We start from the raw sequence: 20,713 nt of genomic DNA on the forward strand, positions 1-20,713 counted from the left end.
CCTCAGTTGAAAATGCAGAAATCACCGGTCTTCTGTGTCGCTCGCGCTGGGAGTTGGAGACTGGAGCTGTTCCTATTCGGCCATCTTGCTCCGCCCCCGCCCAATAGCTTTGTGTTTTTTTTTCCCTAGCAAACTTTGCAAATTTTGCTACTATTCATTTGCAGTTTTAGTGTGTGTATTTGGTTCTTAATTTTTTGTTTGTTTGTTTTCTCATCAATTGGCTTATTTTTCCCAGCTCCCATCTCATCTGCTTTCCTCACCTTTATTCTTTGTACAGGCTCACATGATTCATTCAGCTACTGGGTGGATGAAAAGTCCCCAGTGGGACCTGACCAAACCCAAGCTATCAAACGCCTTGCCAGGATCTCCTTGGTGAAGAAGCTAATGAAGAAGTGGTCTGTGACTCAGAACCTGACATTTCGGGAACAGCTAGAAGCTGGGATCCGCTACTTTGACCTGCGTGTGTCTTCCAAACCAGGGGATGCTGACCAGGAGATCTACTTCATCCATGGGCTTTTTGGCATCAAGGTCTGGGATGGGCTGATGGAAATTGACTCGTTTCTTACACAGCACCCCCAAGAGATTATCTTCCTGGATTTCAACCACTTCTATGCCATGGATGAGACCCATCACAAATGCCTGGTTCTCCGGATCCAGGAGGCCTTTGGAAACAAGCTATGCCCAGCCTGCAGTGTGGAAAGTTTGACGCTGCAAACTCTGTGGGAGAAGAACCACCAGGTAGGAGGGAAGGAGAGATAAGCTTCCAAGGACAAGAACTTAACTCTTCCTGCTTTTCCTGAATTGCCATCTGTAAAATCTTAGGCTGGAGAGTGGATTGTTTGGAACATTAAACATACGCAAACTATTTCCTGGGCTCTAGGATAGGTTCAAGGGCTAGGGCTAACCCCTGCCAAATACCTAAGGCTTATCCAGAAAACTGTTTGCCATCTAATTACTTTTAGTGGCCTGGCGAAAACCAACCAAGGCAAAGTTGTAAAACTGGGCCAGTAGGTCATTCCCGTTCTCTATTTCCTGAGGTCCCTTTTTACTCTTCTAGTTTCCCTCAGGGATAGTCTGTTCCATCTTGCCTTCAACTCAGTGTCACATAATCCCGGCCAAGGTATTGACTGATTAGGAAAAGTATTAGCTGACTGAAACATAGTGATTCATCTCAGGAGTGTTAATATTATAAAAGTATTTGGGTCTTAGAGGGAGAGAGAGTTAAGGAAAGAAGAGCCTGTTGAAGAGGCTCCAGCCCAGGAGAGCATTCCGTAGTTTGCATAAGTTGAGAAGAGCCTCCCAGCCTAGGACTATGAGGGACATGCTCAGGAAGAGGAATGTGGGCCTCAGATGTATTCCATTCTGATCCCAAAGGATGACAGGAGAAAAGAGCTTCAGAAAAGTGTTTAATTTACACTCTCTTAAAAAAAAAAAGACGTATCTCTCATTCAAACTTACTCACTTGCTCAGCAGATGCATTAACCAAAACATCTTTAAGAGGCAGATATTTTTTAACTCAAGGAGGAGCTTTTGATTAAAAATAGTTTAAAGGTTATTCACTTGAAAATATTTATTAAACACCAGGTATGTGCCAAGTAACCTCTAAGGACTAGGGATAAATTAGTAACTAAAACAGACAAAGATACCTTGCCCTAATGGAGCTATCATTCTGGTGGAGGGAGACAGATCATAGATAATAGAAATAATAAACATACATATGTGTGTGTATATGTGTATCATGTATATACATATATGTATATTCTCAGACACACATATATACATATATGTATATTTATTCTCTCTCTCCATACATGTATGTGTATACACACACACACACACACACACGTAAAGTGTTAGAAAGTGATAAGAGCTATGGAAAACGAAAAGGTCAAGCATGGTAAGAGGGAACCAGGATTCTGTGGGTTGGAGGATTGGTTGAAATGTTTAAAAGGTTGATCAGGAGCACCTTCATTGAAAAAAATGACATTTGAAGGGGTTAATCACATGCATATTTGGGGGCAGAAGAAGCAGCCAGTGCAGAGGCCCAAAAGCAGGAGTGTCCCTGCCATCTTTGAGGAAAAGGAGCATGCGGTATGGCTGGAGAGCAGGTGATGACAGAGGTCAGAGAGGAGGTCAGAGAGGTGACTGGTGGTCATGTGAGCCTAGAAGGCCCTGTAAAAACCCTTGCCTTCACTCACTCTAAGCGAGGAGAGTTCTGGCACAGGATGTTGTGGCCTGATTTAGGTCTTAATCAGATCTCTCAGGTTGCAGTGCTAGGAAGAGGCCAAGGCAGGGGGATCCGGCAGAAGTAAGGAACCCAGTGAGACTGTTAGTGGCAAGTGGTTAGATTTTGCATCTGTCAGAAGATAGAGGCGACAGGGTTTCCTAATGGATGCAATCTGAGGTATGAAAGAACATGAGGATTCCAGGATGATTCCCAGGCTTGGCCTGAATAACTGGAAATACCAAGTTGTTTTTGCACACCCTGAGAAGCTCTAAATGTCTTTGACGCCATAGAGGCTTCATGAGTTAACTCTTAGTATCTGCTAAAATCTATCTAAACCAGTTTCTTCACTAAGACTTTTTTAAGTGATATTCTGCTAAATATTTATCACACCTCTATCCCATAAGAGTAAGTTTATATCTGTTCATCTCTAGCTTGGAGAGACGTTTTTCCCAGTGGCATTTCTCTCTTACAATATGAGATAATAGTAACAACAACTAATGTTTATTGGACCTTTACAAGGAGCTGGGTACATGGATTACCTCATTTGATCTTCTCAGTGACACCATGAGATGGGTACTTGTTATTGTCTCCATTTTACAGATGAGAAAACTGAGGTATGGAGACACTAAGCAACTCACTCAAGAGAAAAATGGGCAAATTTTAAAATCCTGGTTAGTGAGAACCAGGATTCAGTCACATTCTTTCTGGCTTTCCAGAGTTCCTACAGCCTCTCATGCTCCCTGAGGGGTATTTAGGCACAGTAGTGTTTTTCAGAACTGGTGTTGTATATTAGGCTAATGAAATACATGTCTTTTATTAATGAGCTGCTATTATCAGAAGATCTCAGAGAATTAGCAGAATGGGAGAAAGGGATGGAGAGCTTTGGAATTTGGGGATTCTGTAAGGTTAAATTTGAGTACAGATATAATTTTATACACAGCCAGGATTGAGATGGGTTGACATATTGCATACTAAACTGCTTACAAATCTGCAGGAGTAAGGGGTATCTTCAGGAATAAAGAATAGTGCAGGCAGTGAATTTCTAACAGTAGAGTGATGATCTATCATAGTTTTTTAAGCAGTTTTTTAACCATATTATCCAACTACAAATACTTCTAAAGTTATGAAGGAAAGAGACTGTGATGATATCTTGGAAAAAAAAGGAGCGCATCATCGGTTTAAATCCTAAGATCCCCTGTGCTCCCTTCTTTCCCTTGTTATTCCTGCCACATCTCTTCTTAAAAGCGAAACAGGCCGGGCGTGGTGGCTCACGCCTGTAATCCCAACATTTTGGAGCCCGAGGTGGATCATCTGAGGTCAGGAGTTCAAAAGCAGCCTGGCCAACATGGTGAAACCCCATCTCTACTAACAATACAAAAATTAGCTGGGCATGGTGGCATGCGCCTGTAATCCCAGCTACTCAGGAGGCTGAGTCAAGATAATGGCTTGAACCCAGGAGGCAGATGTTTCAGGGAGCTGAGATCATGCCATTGCACTCCAGCCTGGCCGACCAGAGTGAAACTCCATCTCAAAAAAAAAAAAAAAAAAGCTAAACAAAGAGATTCCAAACAGAGGCACCAGTCATCCCTGCTACTGCCAGGGCAGAGTTAAACTTTAAATATTCTTCATGTAATGAGCTGCCTCACATGTAACCCCCTGCATATTTTATTACTACAATTTAGTAGAAAGAAGTATGCTACCCTTCAGTCAAATTTCATTTACTTAACATGCAATTACATCATAGGTATATATTTATTTGTACATTAGTGGCTATGGGTTTTGAGGGTACAATGAGTTGGAAGATTTAATCTACATCTTGGAAGTATTTAGGATCTTAATGAAATGGTAACAGTACATAACACTAGAGAATACGAAACAACTGATAGACAATTGCACGATAAAAGTGCCTCAAATGTTCTGTACTATATGAAGAAGGGGATTTTGTAATAAATCAGTTGAAAAGTAGAACGTAGCATTAAGTCCGTATCCCAGAGGCTCCAAGTAAAAGAATGACCAAAATAAGAGGAGATCCTTCAAGGAAATGAGATTTTTAATCTGAGTCTCAAGAGAAAAACTGAACATGAACCACTGAGCTAGAGGGGAGAGTATTTCAGAGAAAAACACAGCAGACAGAGTTGGGGGCGGGGGGCAGATGTGAAACACAGGCCCTGAGTGAGAGTCACCTGTAGACTGAAAGTTGGTTTGCAAGGCCAGCCTCCCCCTGTAAACAGAAATTCTCCCTGTAACCCTTAGAGTCAGATTGCTCAAGAAGGCTCTTGGAGAAAGGCATAAAGACCCTTTTGGATAATTTGTGCTTTATGCACTTTTTCCAAAGCAGAGTAAAGAATGGCACAGTCCTCTCATTCCCTGACATGCGGCCCAGGGGCAGGCAGCAGGCACAGGGCATGTCTAGCAGGTCCTGTCACAGGACCGCAGCACCTCCCACCTCTCCCACGGTCCACTGCACAGAACGGCTTTCCTCACAGCCCCCAGCCTTACCACCTGGCCAATTACACTGCTATAAGGAAATCCTCCCCTTTCCCCAGGCAATCTGCTTATCATGAGCCTGTGATTAACCTCATTAACACACTGCGTTTACCACAGACGTCATTAGCAGTCAGACATTACTCAAAACCATTAAAAACAACAAGAGCAGCCATTACCCGGTTCAGTGCAACCAGCCTGGTGCACCCCAGCTCTGGGCCTCGGGGAGCAGTTAGTCAGGCACTTTAGTCACGAGCTAAATGCACACTGGAAATGAGGCTGACATTCAGACCTCTTGTTCTTGGGTGCCTGGAGGATTACCCTCTGTGGCCAGCTATCCGGCGATGGCAGTCCAGGCCTCATGAGCATGTGCAGGGCATTCCTCCAGGAAAAGATCACTAGTGCCTGGGACAGGGAAAAATATATTCCTTTAGAAACCTTCACAGCAGAGCTCTGAATTGGGACGATCAAAATAGCAGTTTCCTATCCCACAGCTGCCTCCCAGAAACTAATTAATGCTGTGGATGTAGCTTGCTAATTATTTTCAACATCACCACCATCCTGAGCGGTCTCTGTGGAGACCAGTTGCCTCTGCAAAGTCTCCCCTGACTCAAGTGGCACATTCCCCACTCTCCTGGGAAGGGCAGTTCCAGGCAGAGCCAGCACACACGATCGAAAGTCTGTTTACCCACAAATTAGTTCAATGTTTTTCTTTCAACTCCAAAAGCTGTCAATTTTGTAGTTACAGGAGACGTAACTTCTAGACAGCACTTGCTGCTCAGCCTGAGAGTTCTCAGCCTGAGAGTTCTTAGCCTGAAGTCCAAAGCTTCCCCGGGGGATATGGGGGTAGAATTTAAGAAGTCTTTAAATTTGGATGGGAAACGAATTACATTTTCATTTTTACTAAAATTGAACTGGAAGTTAGTATACCCATTGATTATGAGGGCAGGCAGTGACCCACAGCAATCTTAGCCCTGCCTGGTATTTATCTCCCTAGACGTACCCATCTCACATTTCGGTTATTGCAAGTATCCGAGATACCACTTATGCTCATCAATAACTCACAGTTACCAGACTTATTAGACTGACAACAAAATATTTCTATTGAATGCATTTATCATGCAGCACATACATTAATTTATTACGAACTTATTTAACATAGTGATTGCTATATTTCCACGTCATAGATTTTCTTTGTAATCCTATATATTTTATGCATTCATTTAAAATGTAATTCTGAGAAGGGGGCCCATGACTTTAGTATACTTCCAAAGGCATTTATGCTAAAAAAAGTTAAGAATTTTTGAGTCAGACATATGGCAAGTGCTCTGTAAATCTTTTCTGATTTCCTAAAAATATATATTAATATAAACAGTTCTTGACTTTCCACATATGATTATATTTTCTTGCCTTTTTCCTAGCAATCCATGTAAAATGAAGGAGTTAACGTTCAGCATTTTTATGGATTGCTCTCCTTTTTGTGTTTTGAATATTTCAGGTTCTTATTTTCTACCACTGTCCCTTCTACAAGCAGTACCCCTTCCTGTGGCCAGGAAAGAAGATTCCAGCGCCCTGGGCAAACACCACAAGTGTGCGCAAACTAATCCTCTTCTTGGAGACCACTCTGAGTGAGCGGGCCCCACGGGGTTCCTTCCACGTCTCCCAAGCGATCCTCACCCCCAGAGTGAAGACCATCGCCCGGGGCTTGGTTGGGGGCCTCAAGAACACGCTGGTTCACAGGTAAGAATTTGCTTCCACCCTACAAGGAAAGCTTTTTAAAAAGCATTTATCTTGATCCTGAGTAAATAGCAACAAAGTCATGTAGTCTGAGGATTTAGAAAAACAACAAAACAAGCAAAATCTTTATATTTGAGAAAACCATGCAGTTGAGATGGATTGTATTAACAAAGGATCTCTAAACACTTTGTTCATAAGTACACATCATACCATAAATCGTGTACTCTCTAAATTTTGCTATAAGGCAAAGCACAGTGAGCCAACACCATGTCTGTTCGTTCCTGGCACCTGGCCACATGTGGTCCTGCCTATGCCTGGCAGCTGGCCCAGGCACTCATTTAAGAACCAGTAAATATAGGCCGCTGTCCTAGGTGCTAAGGATTCAGAGCTGGCCCTTCAAGAATTTGTTCTCCTTTCCTTGGTGACCATGAGTCACTGAAGAAGCAGCTTAGGATGCCCCCCACCATGCCCATGCTGTAGCTTCAAATACTTCCTCAGGGCAGAATTGAGCCTGGCTGTACAATTAGGTAGGAGAAGCTTCAGGAATTTTGTATCAGATGGTGTTCCTTATCCTGGACATCAATGAATGATACATGTTCTCAAGAAAAAGGATGGTTTATTTGTATGCATGTTTGTGTGTGTGTGCACATATATGTGAGTATGTGTATCTGTGTGTCTATGTACCTGTAGATGTATATGTATATATGTATATGTATAAAAGGAATGTTATAAATACATTTGGATAACAGGGAATCCCTTGCAATCCAAGCTGAGGAAGCTAATAGGTTTGGGTAGCAAAAGATATTTACAAGAATCAGTTTGGTCCCTGAGTTTCAGGTTGATGAGCAGAGTTCAGATAATGGAAGATTCACCCAAAAACATGTTTCTATTTATTTGGTCCAGAGTTTAGGTAACATGAGTTCAGGTAACAGCAGTTCACCCAGCAGGAGTTTAGATAGCAGGACTGGATTTTTCTTTCTTTGTGAGAGCTCCTGATTATGTCAATTATGGGCAAAACCAGAAAGTCTTTTCTGTGTGGCTCTACTAAGTCTTGACTGAATTCATTATGCTGAACTTAAAAAAGTGAATTTTATAAACCAGTACTTTATCTCTTTGAAAGATCCCAAATTAGAAGCTTTATTGTTTTAATAATATATGTTCGTGTATCCACACTGTTTTCCTCATGCTTCTGATATATTTGTAGATCAACATTATTTATATATTCATTCAACAAACATTGAGTACCTAGGAAGAGCTAGGTACAAAGATTCAAGGTGAATAATATACTGTCTGCTGTCAAGAAACTCACAGTCTAGCAGCAGAAACTGGTATGAAAATTTCTATAAAGCAATGTGAAATACCACTGTAAAGAGTCTGTGCAGAGAACAATACTAATAAGGGAGAGGGAGTATTTAAAAAACTAAAGATAAGTTATATCTGTACACCATATTCTGATTATCAAATGCCTTTTTGCAGATGATTTCATTTGATTCTTAAGTCAGCCTCTAGGATGGCACATTGTCTACAGCATATTATCATCCCCTCTTTAGATGGGATTCAGGGAGCTTAAGTGACCCCAATCCATACAGCTAGTAAAAGTCAAGAATACCTCTCAGACTCTGGCCTTCTGACTGTTAGACCACTGCCCTTTTCAGCGTTGGACACTGACTTGGATACTGCATATTTTCCTGCTTATTCTCTTCTACTCCACAGGTCTGAAGTTGTCTTATTAGTACCTGAATCTGAATCTGGTAATATCTCACAGGTTACAACTGGTAACCCACAATGTCACAAAGCTTTTCATACTGGTACATTCCTAAAACTCTAATCTGGCTGCAAGTGACACATGGCTCTTTCCTTTATGATGAGAGATAATGATGCTGGCATGCGCCCAAAGCCAAGGGATCCTACTGTGCCAGAGCCCTTGCACTCCTGGTAGCAGCAAGCCTATGTCCCCGGGCTTGGAAAGATACTTTCTTTGGCATCTCGCCCCCTGCCGGCCGTAAGAATATTACAAGTATGCATCATGCGTTCCTAGCCCTGCGTATCAACTGAAGGAGGAAAAAACAGCTCTGGTTGAGTTTGTTCCAAAAGGCCGGTGCAGAGTGTGGCTGTCATTTCCTCTGGGCTGTTGAACAAACATAGGACCTTCCTCTGTGTACCAATACCCAGAGGGTCTGTCCTAACAACTGGTCTCTGGCACTGGTGGTCAGCTGAAACCAAGAAGAAAAAGACAGGGTATGTTTTCTTACAAATGTAGAGGTGGTTTCTCGGCAGGGATTTAACCCCCTAACTCTTCGATAAACTTTGGAGCTAAGATCTTGTTCATTTTGGTTCAACACCATAGAAGGAAGCCAAAGAAATACAGCCATCTGACTTAATTTCCATGGTGGTTTCTTCCAGACTTATAGAAACCTGAAATTCAGGTTCATGGCACTCCCACTGAAATCAAATGAAAATGCTTTGCCTCAGCCTGAGGACAGAGCATCCATAAACTCTAGAAGGGAACATGGACTGAAATCAAAAGGCCTGAGAGTGCAGCCTGACATGCTCCCTGTTCCAGGGTGCGTTGTTTTGTGCCCCGTCCCATCCCCGCCATCCCCAAGTTCACATATTGAAGTCCCAACTCCCAGTTACCTCAGAATGTGGCTACCTTTGCAGATGTGGCCTTTAAAGACATAATTAAGTCAAAGCGAGGATGTTAGGATGGGACCTAATCCATTCTAGCTGGTATCCTTAAAAGAAAAGGAAATTTAGACACACAAAGAGACACCACAGATGTGTGTTCACAGAGGAAAGGCCATGTGAGAATGCAATTAAGAAGGTGGCCGTCTGCAAGCCAAGGGCAGAGGCATCAGGAGAAACAAAATCTGAAGACACTTTGATCTTGGATATCCAACTTCTAAAACAAGAGAAAATACATTTCTGTCGTTTAAGCCAACCAGTATGTGTTATTTTGTTATGGTAGCCCTAGCAAACCAATGCAGTCCCTGAGCAACAGGGTGGCATTGGACAAGTTTTCTGAGGTCTCTGAGCTGTGGTTTTCTCACCAGTTAAACAGGATTAATAATACCTCATCAGATTGTAGCCTTAACATGAAAATGCCAGCCACAGTGGCTGGCACAAAACAGACATGCCATCCCTATTTGTAAAGACATCCAGGAACACCATGGACCACCTTGGTTCCCAGCTGGGCCCCAAGGTCAAAGGGAAGTTTTTAACCTCCTGCTCTGCCATCCATGGGAACTGTTGCCTCACAGGCCTGTCAGCACTGTCAGGTTCAACCTTTTGCACAGATCCCTTGTCCTGGTAAATACCAAGAGTTGAGAAAAAGTAGCTCCTTTTCACAGTGGGTTCTGCATTTCCCCTTCTTTGTACTTAATCCTGATTATTTGATCCTTGCCTTGGAGAAGGTTGACACATGCTACCCGAAGCTGACACAGAGCTCTTTGTCACCGGAAACCACAGGTACATACCTTTCACCACATTGCTCGGGCTCCAGGGATCCTCCAATGTGAGGAGGCTCTGGCTGCAGTGGCTGGAGTTGCCCCAAGCATTCAAGGCTCATTTCCCGGTGAGGACCAGCAGAGGGCGCCTGCACCTCATACTTCAACACTGACTCAGGTTTTTTTGTTTTGTTTTGTTTTTTATAAATGACTTTATTTTTTATTTTTATTTATTTATTTATTTATTTTTTTGAGATGGAGTCTCGCTCTGTCGCCCAGGCTGGAGTGCAGTGGCCGGATCTCGGCTCACTGCAAGCTCCGCCTCCCGGGCTCCCGCCATTCTCCTGGCTCAGCCTCCCGAGTAGCTGGGACTACAGGCGCTGCCACCTCGCCCGGCTAGTGTTTTTGTATTTTTTTTAGTAGAGACGGGGTTTCACCGGGTTAGCCAGGATGGTCTCGATCTCCTGACCTCGTGATCCGCCCGTCTCGGCCTCCCAAAGTGCTGGGATTACAGGCTTGAGCCACCGCGCCCGGCCGACTCAGGTTTTTAAAATGAAGTCTTGAATCTATCAGGCTCAGTACTACTGTGTCGTTGGTGTGGGTCACTGTGTATCCTTGGTCTGTCTTTAAGGAAGTCTGTATTTGCAGCTTCTCATTTCCAAACCACAACATGTTGTCACCTAAGCAGCAGGATGTGACCTCTTTAAGGTGTAGTTTCTTACCCCCAGCCACCAAATATTTCTACCTCACTCTTCCAGTTATGATTCCTTCACCCCACTTTTTTATCACATGAACTCTTCTAAACATTTTACATGTATTATTTGGTTTAATTCCCCAAAAATCTGTATGAAGCATTATTATCTCCATTTTACAGAGGGAGAGGCAGAGGGACCACAAACTTCAGTAAGCTAAAGTCATACTGAGGTGATTAAGTCTTCAGGAGTCCCCGTTCAAAATGGAAGTACCCCTGGGAGGGTGGTCTAGTAAGTAATAATCAGCTATTAATATAAAAATATAGGCTAGGCGCAGTGGCTCACGCCTGTAATCCCAGCACTTTGGGAGGCCGAAGCGGGTGGATCACGAGGTCAGGAGATCGAGACCATCCTGGCTAACACAGTATACCCCGACTCTACTAAAAATATAAAAAATTAGCTGGGTGTGGTGGCGGGCACCTGTGGTCCCAGCTACTTGGGAGGCTGAGGCAGGAGAATGGCAGGAACCTGGGAGGCAGAGCTTGCAGTGAGCCTAGATGCCACCACACTCCAGCCTAGGCAACCGAGGGAGACTCTGTCTCAAAAAAAAAAAAAAAGATAGATAGATAGGTTGATTTATGATATGTGTTTTAGCCCGTGGCTGATTGTAGAGTCCACTGAGAGAGGGAGGAGACCCAGGACTGATTATAGTTGTTATGGTAAGAGAAAAAGCGGAGAAGGACAAAATGCTACCGAGGTCTGAACAGGGCTGTCTGGAAAACTGGGAAGTCAAGATATGTGCTGATGAAAGAAGGGCAGGCAGCGTCGAGAGAGAGAAGGAAGAGAGGATGACAGTCAAAGAGAGGGGTACCCGAAGAAGAGAAAGTGGCCAATTAAGATGATTAACTTTGCTTATTCTCATTTTTGACCTAGACCAGATCTTCCTAAAAAATCTCCAATTCCTTAACCAAAACTTGAGCCCTAGTTTTTTTCTGTCTTCCTTAAAGCATTCTCAGCCTGATGAGTATGTATTGAGCTGTTTTTACTATGATGTAAACTGTGAGTACACTTTATTGCTTTCTTCTCTATGCTGCCTGTGGTCGTTTACACTTTCTACTAATGCAGAAATGATCACATTGAATTGTCATTATTCATTTATGTCACTAAACAACTGGCTGTTACCTAGGAAGGCTTTGATTAATAAAATGAGACTGAAAGACCATCAGTGAGACAACTGATTAAGTATTGGTCTATTAAGAAGCCACACTTAGTGATCGAATAACTGTATATCCATATGAAAAATGTAAGCCTTGACCTCCTACTTTATACCATATACAAAAATCAATTTGAGATGGTTCTTAGAGCTAAACCTAAAAGCTAAAAATCATAAAGCTTTTAGAAGAAAACATAGGCTATGTTTGTAAATTGAGAGTGAACTGAAGTGGTTCTTAGATCACAGAAGCCATAAAAGAAAAAAATGGACAAATTAGAATCCATAAAATTAAGGAATTTGGCTCATCAAAATATGTCAGTGAGAAAACTGACAGACAAGCTATAGACTGGGAGAAAATATTCACAAAATACATCTGACAGAAGACCAGTATCTAGGCTATATAAATAACTTCTGCAACTCAACAATTTTTAAAAGAAAATGAAAAAATGAGTAAAAGAATTGAATAGATAACAATTTTACTCATAATATCCAAAAAACTGACAATAGCCCAGTGTCCATCCAGCCAGTGTAGGAAAATGGATAAACTAACTGCAGTATATACATACAATGGAATTCTCTACGTTGATTTTAAAAGACAGCGAACCACTGATACATGCAGCAACATGGATGAATTTCAGAACAATTATGCCAAGTGAAAACTCACATGAAATAATGTATTTTTCATGGCTTATATGAAGTTTTAAAACAGGCAAATCTAATCTACAGTGGAAAAAAAATCAGTATAATTGTTGCCTCAGGGAGGATGGGGCAGGCGTTGATGAGGAAGGCGCTTGCAGGAACTTTCTGGAGCACCAGTTATGTTCTATACCTTGATATGAGTTTGAATTATGTGTATGTATTTGTCAAAACTTGGCAAGTGTACCATTAAGATTTGTGAATTTTATTGAGTGTAAACTTTATGTTAAAAGAAGAACAAATTAAAAACAGATATTGAACTCCAGTTAATCATATGCATGCTGAAGTACTTAGGGAATGTGTATAGATGCTTGCAGTTGGAACATGTCAAAACTACAAGATGGACTGATGGAAGGATAATGACAGATTGATGGATAGATACGTAGTAAGCAAGTATAGTTAATGGTGGGATCTAGGTGGTGGATATATTTGCTGCAAAATTCTTTCAGTGTTGCCATATGTCTGAATATTTTCATGATGAAAAAAATTAAAGAACCTATTAAAACTAAGGCTCTTGGTCTTAGTTTTTCTTTTTCTGTTTTTTGTGTGTGTTTTTTTTTTTGGAGACAGAGTCTCACTCTGTCACCCAAACTAGAGTGCAGATCTTGGCTAACCGCAGCCTCGACCTCCCAGGCTTGGGCGACTCCCCCTCCTCAGAGACAAGGTTTCACCATGTTTCCCAGGCTGATCTCAAACTCCTGGATTCAAGTGATCCACCTGCCTCAGCCTCCCAAAGTACCGAGATTACAGGCGTGAGCCACCGCACTTGGCCTGATCTTAGTTTTTCAAGTTCCTGTTGACATGGTATTTCTTTGATGCTTGAAGCAAATAATCTCCTCTTCCAGCAGGGAAACCCTGGAAAGTGTCATTTTCTAATGGAATAGAGAGCACTTCATCCCTGAAGGAGATATAAAACTTAAATGGAAATACCTCCGAAAGCTTGTGCTCTTATTAACATACTTTTGTTATATTAAGGGAAATGTTTTATGTCCATGTCTGGAGAAGTCCTTCTAAGCTGTACTGTATCCACTCTCTTCCTCCAACACTTTCCTCTGTATAGGAATCTTCCTGCCATCCTGGACTGGGTGAAAACTCAGAAACCTGGAGCCATGGGTGTCAACATCATCACGTCTGACTTCGTGGACCTGGTGGACTTTGCTGCGACTGTCATCAAGTTGAATGACCTCCTACAGGAGGACACAGCTCTAGCTAAATGCTGATTTAATTTTTAATTTAACCTTAATGTTGAATTTGTTGATCCAGGGTAGAGTTCTGAAGGATGTCCTGTTAGGATGGCCCCTGGGCAGTGATGGTGAAGTAAGAGGGAGATGGCTTCTTTTTCTCCCTTCCTCACAGGGCCATTTAGATAAAATTACAGGGCTATTAATTGCATTTTTCCCAAATGAGACTTTTTTAAAAACTTAAGTCCAAGGGAAGAAAGCATGCGTCATGTGACCAAGGTCAGGACCTCCCCAGTGGCTTATGGTGGTGAATGGAATTTGGAAATAGGATCTCTAGGACCCATTGAGTGTCCCCGTAATTGGCCCCACTCCCTATTGTCTTCTGGGGTGTTGTGTTTGAGCCAGTGAGAAAGTGGAACCAGAAACACATTCCTGGTGAAAAAGACTGGCTCATTGCAGGTGTGGACCACTATCGGGGTGGATCTAACATCAGCCTGGGGCTCTGAGGGGGAAAAGAGCCAAGCACCAGTTCTCTCTAGGATTGTTGGATGTCACCACTTCTCTGAGAGTAGGACTCATTTATCACTAAGATGTTTCAAACACAAGCTGTTCTTGCATAGCATATGCTAGTAACTGGTCACCTTCATTCTTCAGATAAACAGTGCATACTACCCTTAGCATCAGAAATATGCTTCCCAGTTTTAAAACTTGGATTCCTTTCTATTTCTTTTGGCCCCTTCTTAAAAGTGAAAAGAACAATGGTGGGAGATCTTTTCAGCATGGGGCCCAACAAGAGATAGACATGCATGTTTGTTGCATGCCTGATATCTTTTATTTAATTCTACAGCTTTTTCAGAATGGCTGCCAGGTAGAGCACCTGCATCATTTTGGCAAAGTCCTCTTTGGAGTGGGGTCTTCAAGCCTGATCTTGGAATTGCATTTTATTATTGTCTGCCTAGGACTCAGGTCTGCGCTGTGGGACATAACGCGAAGTGGAAGGCACCTTATCCTTGGCACCATGGAAGCAGGTGCAGGATGCATGGGAAAGTGCAATGGCATTAAAGGAGGAAGCTCCAAGTGGGTTTGGAGCCATTCTGTAACTCCTTGAAAACAAGACTACCTCGGGGATATTTAGGATGACTCGTGTGTCACCAAGTGATGATAAATACCTAGTGCTGGAACATTTCCAGTCCTTCTCTTGATGGTTCTACTTTCTGCAGGTTGTTTTGAGCCTACCAATCACTACTGCATGAGGGCTTTGAAACTCAAGAGAGGATATTTTTTTTTTATTGATAAGAGGTGCTTATCTATAAAGGGGCCCTCTTGTGTTTTGATTGACTTATTTATTTATTTATTTATTTATTAATACATTAAATATCTGCCGTGCTTCTTACATCAAGAGCACTCACACAGGAGCTTACTGCACTTTTCTTACCCAGGATAGATGCTGCTATGGTCTTTCTCTTCTGAACAGGACCACGCATCTCAGGGCTGTGAGTGACCCCTGACTCTGCTGTTCATGTCCTGGCTCCCCCAGTCCTCCTGGGGACAGTATACAGGTGTGGATGTGGCCTAGATCTGAGAAGTCACTACCAAGCCATGCCCATGAATGAAGATAAAATGGGTCGTGAAGAACTATTCGTTCATAAGTAGACCCTCTGGAAGAGTGGTGAAAAGAAAGGACCTAGAAAGAAAACTAGGCATGGAAGTGTGTGCACTTTTCTGCTCCACAGCACCATCTGAGAATCCCTAAGGAAGTGGCAGCTTCTGGATTCTTAAGAAGGAAATATAAACATGGAGTCCCGAATGGATGTATGCATTTATAAAGATTGTCAGACTCTTCTTCCAGCAGTTTCCTGTTTCTGTCTTTTGATGCCCATAGATGGATTTTGCATGTTGCTTGCAGAGAGGGGTGTCTTAGGTGAGCTACTAAAAGCACATGCACACCCCCAACTCTTGGTCTTCCACCCTATACTTTCTGTAAAATAATTTAAACCCTCGCTTTTAGCTTGCACACCTTGAGGAGGTCATAATAGAAATGCCTCTGGGAAAATCTGGTTGAACTTTCCTTTTTTTGCATTTGAACCCCTCCCCAAAGGATTTTCTGAAATAATGTCAAATTCTGTAGGGCCTTCTCTGCATAAGAGTAAGAAAGTGTGTTCCCTCGCTTTCTAAACTTTCCTTCAATTCTGATGCTAAACCCTCATGATGAGCTCTGAAATCCCTGGTCTACCCTCAGGGTTTTATTTTTGTTGTTGTTTCATTTTGCTTTTGTTTTTAATTTTTGGTCAATTGCTAGGGGCTAGATCATTTCCCCACTTTTTACCCTCTGTTACTTGGCAAAGAGATAAGGAGGCAAGAGGAGAATTATTGTTCTCTGTTTTATTTGAGCCTCGGCTTTGTCCAGGTGTTTGGTGCTATGAGGCCAGGTGTGTTGACAAGTATCTACGCAGGATGCCAGTAACATCCAAGGGCTGCTGACTGTTCCATGAAATGTTTACATGATTTTGTCCTTTAGTTCTTAAATATATGGTTGCACTTCACTTCGGTTGTAACATTTAAGTGCACCTCAGTGTTTGCATGATAAATGTCATCAAGCATGACACAAAAGCCCAGAAAACTGTACCAAGGTTGCATGCACGGAGTCCTGCTCTGCATGGTGCATGCAGGTGCTCGCTCCTTCATGCTGCTTGGAGCTGCCAGCCTTGCTTGCAATTTGAAAAATCTGCACAAGAGTTCTGGGAGATAGGAGGATTATTTACAGTTTTCCCTTGATAAACACCTTGCGTCGGCAGAATCTCTGACTCGAGAAAAAGTTCCTTAACATATTGTAAAGGATGTGTGCCTTCTGCTCCTTGACCATAAGACCAGACAGGAGAACTCAGGCGTGTGGGACAGAGGGAAAATAGATTTTAGGTTCATAACTCATTCTGCAACTGCAAACAATAAAATAGTGACCCAACCACATCACTTATTCTCACAAGTTCTAGAGACCTTTCAGATCAAAACAAGGCTCTCATACTTGCTCAGCACTAACTTGAAGATCAGCTAAGAAGCTACTTGATTGAGCCAAAAAGGACTTGAGTTTCACAGAATTTGAGGTCATATTTATTCTGAAATGTAACTAAGCTATTCATGAGCTCCCTGGACCATTTCCCACACAGCCACATTTCCATGGCTTTGTGGCAAAGGGGACCATCAAAGGTTTTAGTTCGGTTAGAGTAGTGTTTACAGGCTTGAACTTTGAACCTTTTAGAGATACCACCATGATTTCATGGCTACAGAAGGATTGGAGAGAGAGGTCGAGGTGGACTTAATGGAAGGGAATAAGTTATTGAAGATCAAATTTTAAATTAGTGGCAGACCTCCAAGAGGGTCATGCCAAAAAAAAGTTTTTATATTTGCTGTATTAAACTCAATAGTAATTACGTTTAGTCATTTTCCTTAGCACTGAATCTAAACCCTGAATCACTGAGAGCAGTTAAGCCACAGTCCCAGGATTTTATTATAAACTCAAAGAAAAGCACAAAATCTGAGCCCAGGTAATGATCCATCTTAGGAATCCTAGTTCTTTTTACATGATCTCATATTCAACCAAAGAAATTATGTCTCTTCTCAATAAGACAATGTAGTAGAGTACTCTGGAATTAAATGCAGTTTTATGGCGTGTCAGGATTTTCTATCTCTGGTTTTCAGGATCTTTCTGGTTTTCAGAAAGTGCTTCCCGATGAGACATTACTACCTCCCAGCTAGGAGGCTTAGCACAAAACTAAAGATGGAGCAACAGAAGAAATTCAGATGGAAATGAAACTACTTCTTCCTGGGAAGTAAAAGAGCTACAGGAAACCAGTCCATCCTGCAGATTTAGTTCATGCCACAGTTGAAGTTTGTGTGATGTTTCTTATTAGCTAATTTCAAGTTTTTACTGCTAGATTCTAAGAAACAGAGTGGGCTAATGATTGGAGCACAGCCATGAGACCTCACTCCATTAGCTGAGCATGTGATCCTGTGCTAAATCTTTCTTGGTTCCTTCATCTTTCAAGATGTTGTCTGCTACTTTAGTGCTGACTGACTTGCAAATCTTGGTTGACTAGTTCCCCAAAACATAAGGTCCCTAATGATTGGGGGCTGTGCAGATGTGCTATTCTTCCTTCTGTGGCTTGGGTGGAGAAGCTGCTGGGGCTTATTTCCCAACAGTGTGACATAGGATGACAGAACTTACCTAGGAATGGCACCTTTGATGATCCATATAATGAAATGTGTAGAGCTTAATGAAATCTGCCAACATGTATGTGGGCTCTTGAGAGGTGGGCTTTCCCAATACATGCTAAGTAGACTTGTCATACCAAGAGGAAATGAATAGAAATGATAACATCAAATATCCAAACTGACAGGAAGTTTGTTTTGCATAGCATAGAACATGGTTGCCTTCTGAGTTCCACTAATGTTCCAGGATATCTTGGCCCTCTGCCTCAGGCTGCTGCCTGGTATTTGGCACCATAGCTTTGTCACTTAAAACCATTGCCTTGGTGAACTGTTTGAGTGGTAAGTCATTTAGCTAGAAAATTTACCCTCAATTTCAAATGATACCAAACAGCTCATTATTACCTACCCCCAAGGGATGCTCTCCGTAGCTTCTGTATTCCCCGGTTTGCTTTTAGAAACAGGGACACCAATAGTGCTAGAACCCTGAACAGGCCCTAACCCAGAAGAATGCACTACAAAATGCGATTGATTTTCTCAAAATATCACAGTCTTAGACACTATACAAATAATTCAAGAAAACTCTCTCTACCCTACAGTGAATATAGTGTTCTATTATGTTCTCCAACAAAACTTTTTTAGGACTTTTCAAACTCATATCTAAGCCAAATAGTTTAGATAAATATTTACCCTTATATTTGGGGGGAATTCAGGCTCACACTTTGCCGAGGCAAGCCCATCAATAGTCTAGAGGCATATTTTGTGTCGTTCCTTCCTGTCTCCTTCATAGAATACTACTTTTTCCTTTTGTATCCTGGCCATTCTCCATCATTGCTGATTATTGCTAACCACAGGATGCTGGCAAAGCTTACAGTGATAGGCACATGTGATGTCCAATACACTCTTATCACAGTGGTTATTGCTTCTTACTCTTTTCAAATGCATTATTCTACCCCTCAACCTACATCCAATCATTAGACCTATACCTGATTAGAGCCCAGAACTTGGGACCAATACTTAATTCAGATAGCAGGGACTTGCTCACAGACATTAAGCCCAACAAGAAGCACAGCACTTTGAAAAGTCAAATAGGCCTTTGGTAGCTCTGTACATTTGCAATTTTACATTTGTTATTAGTTTATAACACTAATAACACTTCAGTCATGAATCTATAGTCTCAATGTGGTAAGTTTTAGAACATATTCTAGAAATAGTGGTACCTTGCTGCTATTATAGTTAGTAATTTATACCCCAATATAATAATAAGTATTAAATACAGATTGTGTATGCATTCTTTGTGTGTATATGCCAACTGTACTACTTAACCTCACTGATCAGCAATTAGAAAAATACAGAAATTGTCATAGTGAAAATAAGTCTTGGTCAATTCAGATGATACATGACCCTGATAAATGCTCTAATAGATATGATATTTTGTCCTGTATTGTTTGTTTTACAGTATGGTGCATGTTGTTTGCTAAGTAACATGATAATAATAATAAGGTATACCAATTTTAAGGTTATAATTAAAATTTTGCATATATGCTTCTTGATATTCTGAAATGTATTCTGTGGCTTAGTTATCTTGTTCATACACATTTCACTTGGCTTTTTACCCCTAGGAAATGATTGTTCAAGTATATATTTCATCTTCTTTCTTGTAATTTTGATTAAACTGCTTACTTCAACTTACAACATTGTAAAGCCAGAATACCTCATTTTAACAGTGAAAACAACATGATGACCTGATGTGTTCTCTTGTATTTGATTTGAACTACCTGAATAGGCTTAACCCTAATAATAAATATACAGTTTTGACAGGCACTTTTCCTTTGTTTGGATGATATTTTGTTATTGGTCCACTTCTAATTTTGTATTAAAGAGTTATAAACTTGGTGTCAATAAAATATCTTGTTATATAATATTGGACAAAAAAACCTCTCGAGCATGTCTGACACATATTTGGATTAAGTAAACGTGCTTGCAGTCCCCAAGATTGAGCGGTGCGTGAAATGTATACACAACCTTGACCCCATGCTTTTCCAAGCTTCATCCTTAGCAGTTCAGTTATTTCCATTAAGCTTAGACAAGCTCTTATTGACATCCATACGCACATCCACACTCACCTGACCACCATCTCTACCCACATTAATTTGAGTGATTGCTAAAATGCCCAGAAATAAAACAATGCAGAGATAATATATTTGTGTATACAAAGAGTAAATTAAATAAGGGTGGACCTGCAGTTTCTGCTGCAATGAAGATGCCAATATCTTCCTCATTTCTAATTATTTTTAGAATTAGAATATCCAAGACCACTTAATTTAAGTGAATTCTGTGTTTCCCCTATCCTCTACAAAAATAATCAGTTGAGGTAAGACTTTTTTGTATGAATTTAGCAGAGATCAAATTAATTCTAAGTAACCATTAATTTCATATAGTCAAAGGTTTAAACAGGTAAGCAAGAATAATTATAAGTGTTGAAGTTACCATAGCAATTTAACAACATAGTCATATTCAGAATGTTTAACTTATAGTGATTGTTTAGTAAATCTACCATACTGTCCTCTGGTTGGCTTTACCACTTACAGTCAATCCTGTGCAGTTTTTAATAATAAATTGCATGATGTAGATAGGGCTGGGTCCAAACATAAGCAAAGTGTGTATTACCTGCATGGTGCAATTGCAAAGATACTACTGGCCTGCCTCAATTTCTGAACATATACTTGGATTTAAATATTGCCTCTATAACAATGGAGCTCTCACGTTATGTATGAATTATTTTATATCATGTATTCACAGATTAGTTTATCATATTACAACAAGGTTGTGAA

At 41.3% G+C, this 20,713-nt stretch overlaps 1 protein-coding gene across 2 annotated transcripts in view; it reads left to right on the forward strand.

Annotated features, from left to right (window-relative positions):
• Positions 1 to 20,713, forward strand: part of PLCXD2 (phosphatidylinositol-specific phospholipase C, X domain containing 2) — a 170,307-nt gene that overhangs the window by 38,749 nt on the left and 110,845 nt on the right. The window contains exons 2-4 of one of the 2 annotated variants that reach the window (XM_011932764.1): positions 278 to 738; positions 6,210 to 6,451; positions 13,556 to 13,782. In XM_011932764.1, coding sequence (XP_011788154.1) covers positions 278 to 738; positions 6,210 to 6,451; positions 13,556 to 13,715 — 863 coding nt within the window. In that variant the 3' untranslated portion in view covers positions 13,716 to 13,782. Of the gene's footprint in view, positions 1 to 277; positions 739 to 6,209; positions 6,452 to 13,555; positions 13,783 to 20,713 lie in introns of those variants that run through there. The other variant, XM_011932765.1, reaches the window with a different exon arrangement.

Source organism: Colobus angolensis, unplaced genomic scaffold (genome assembly GCF_000951035.1).
Source record: "Colobus angolensis palliatus isolate OR3802 unplaced genomic scaffold, Cang.pa_1.0 Scaffold98, whole genome shotgun sequence".
Classification (NCBI taxonomy): domain Eukaryota; kingdom Metazoa; phylum Chordata; class Mammalia; order Primates; family Cercopithecidae; genus Colobus; species Colobus angolensis.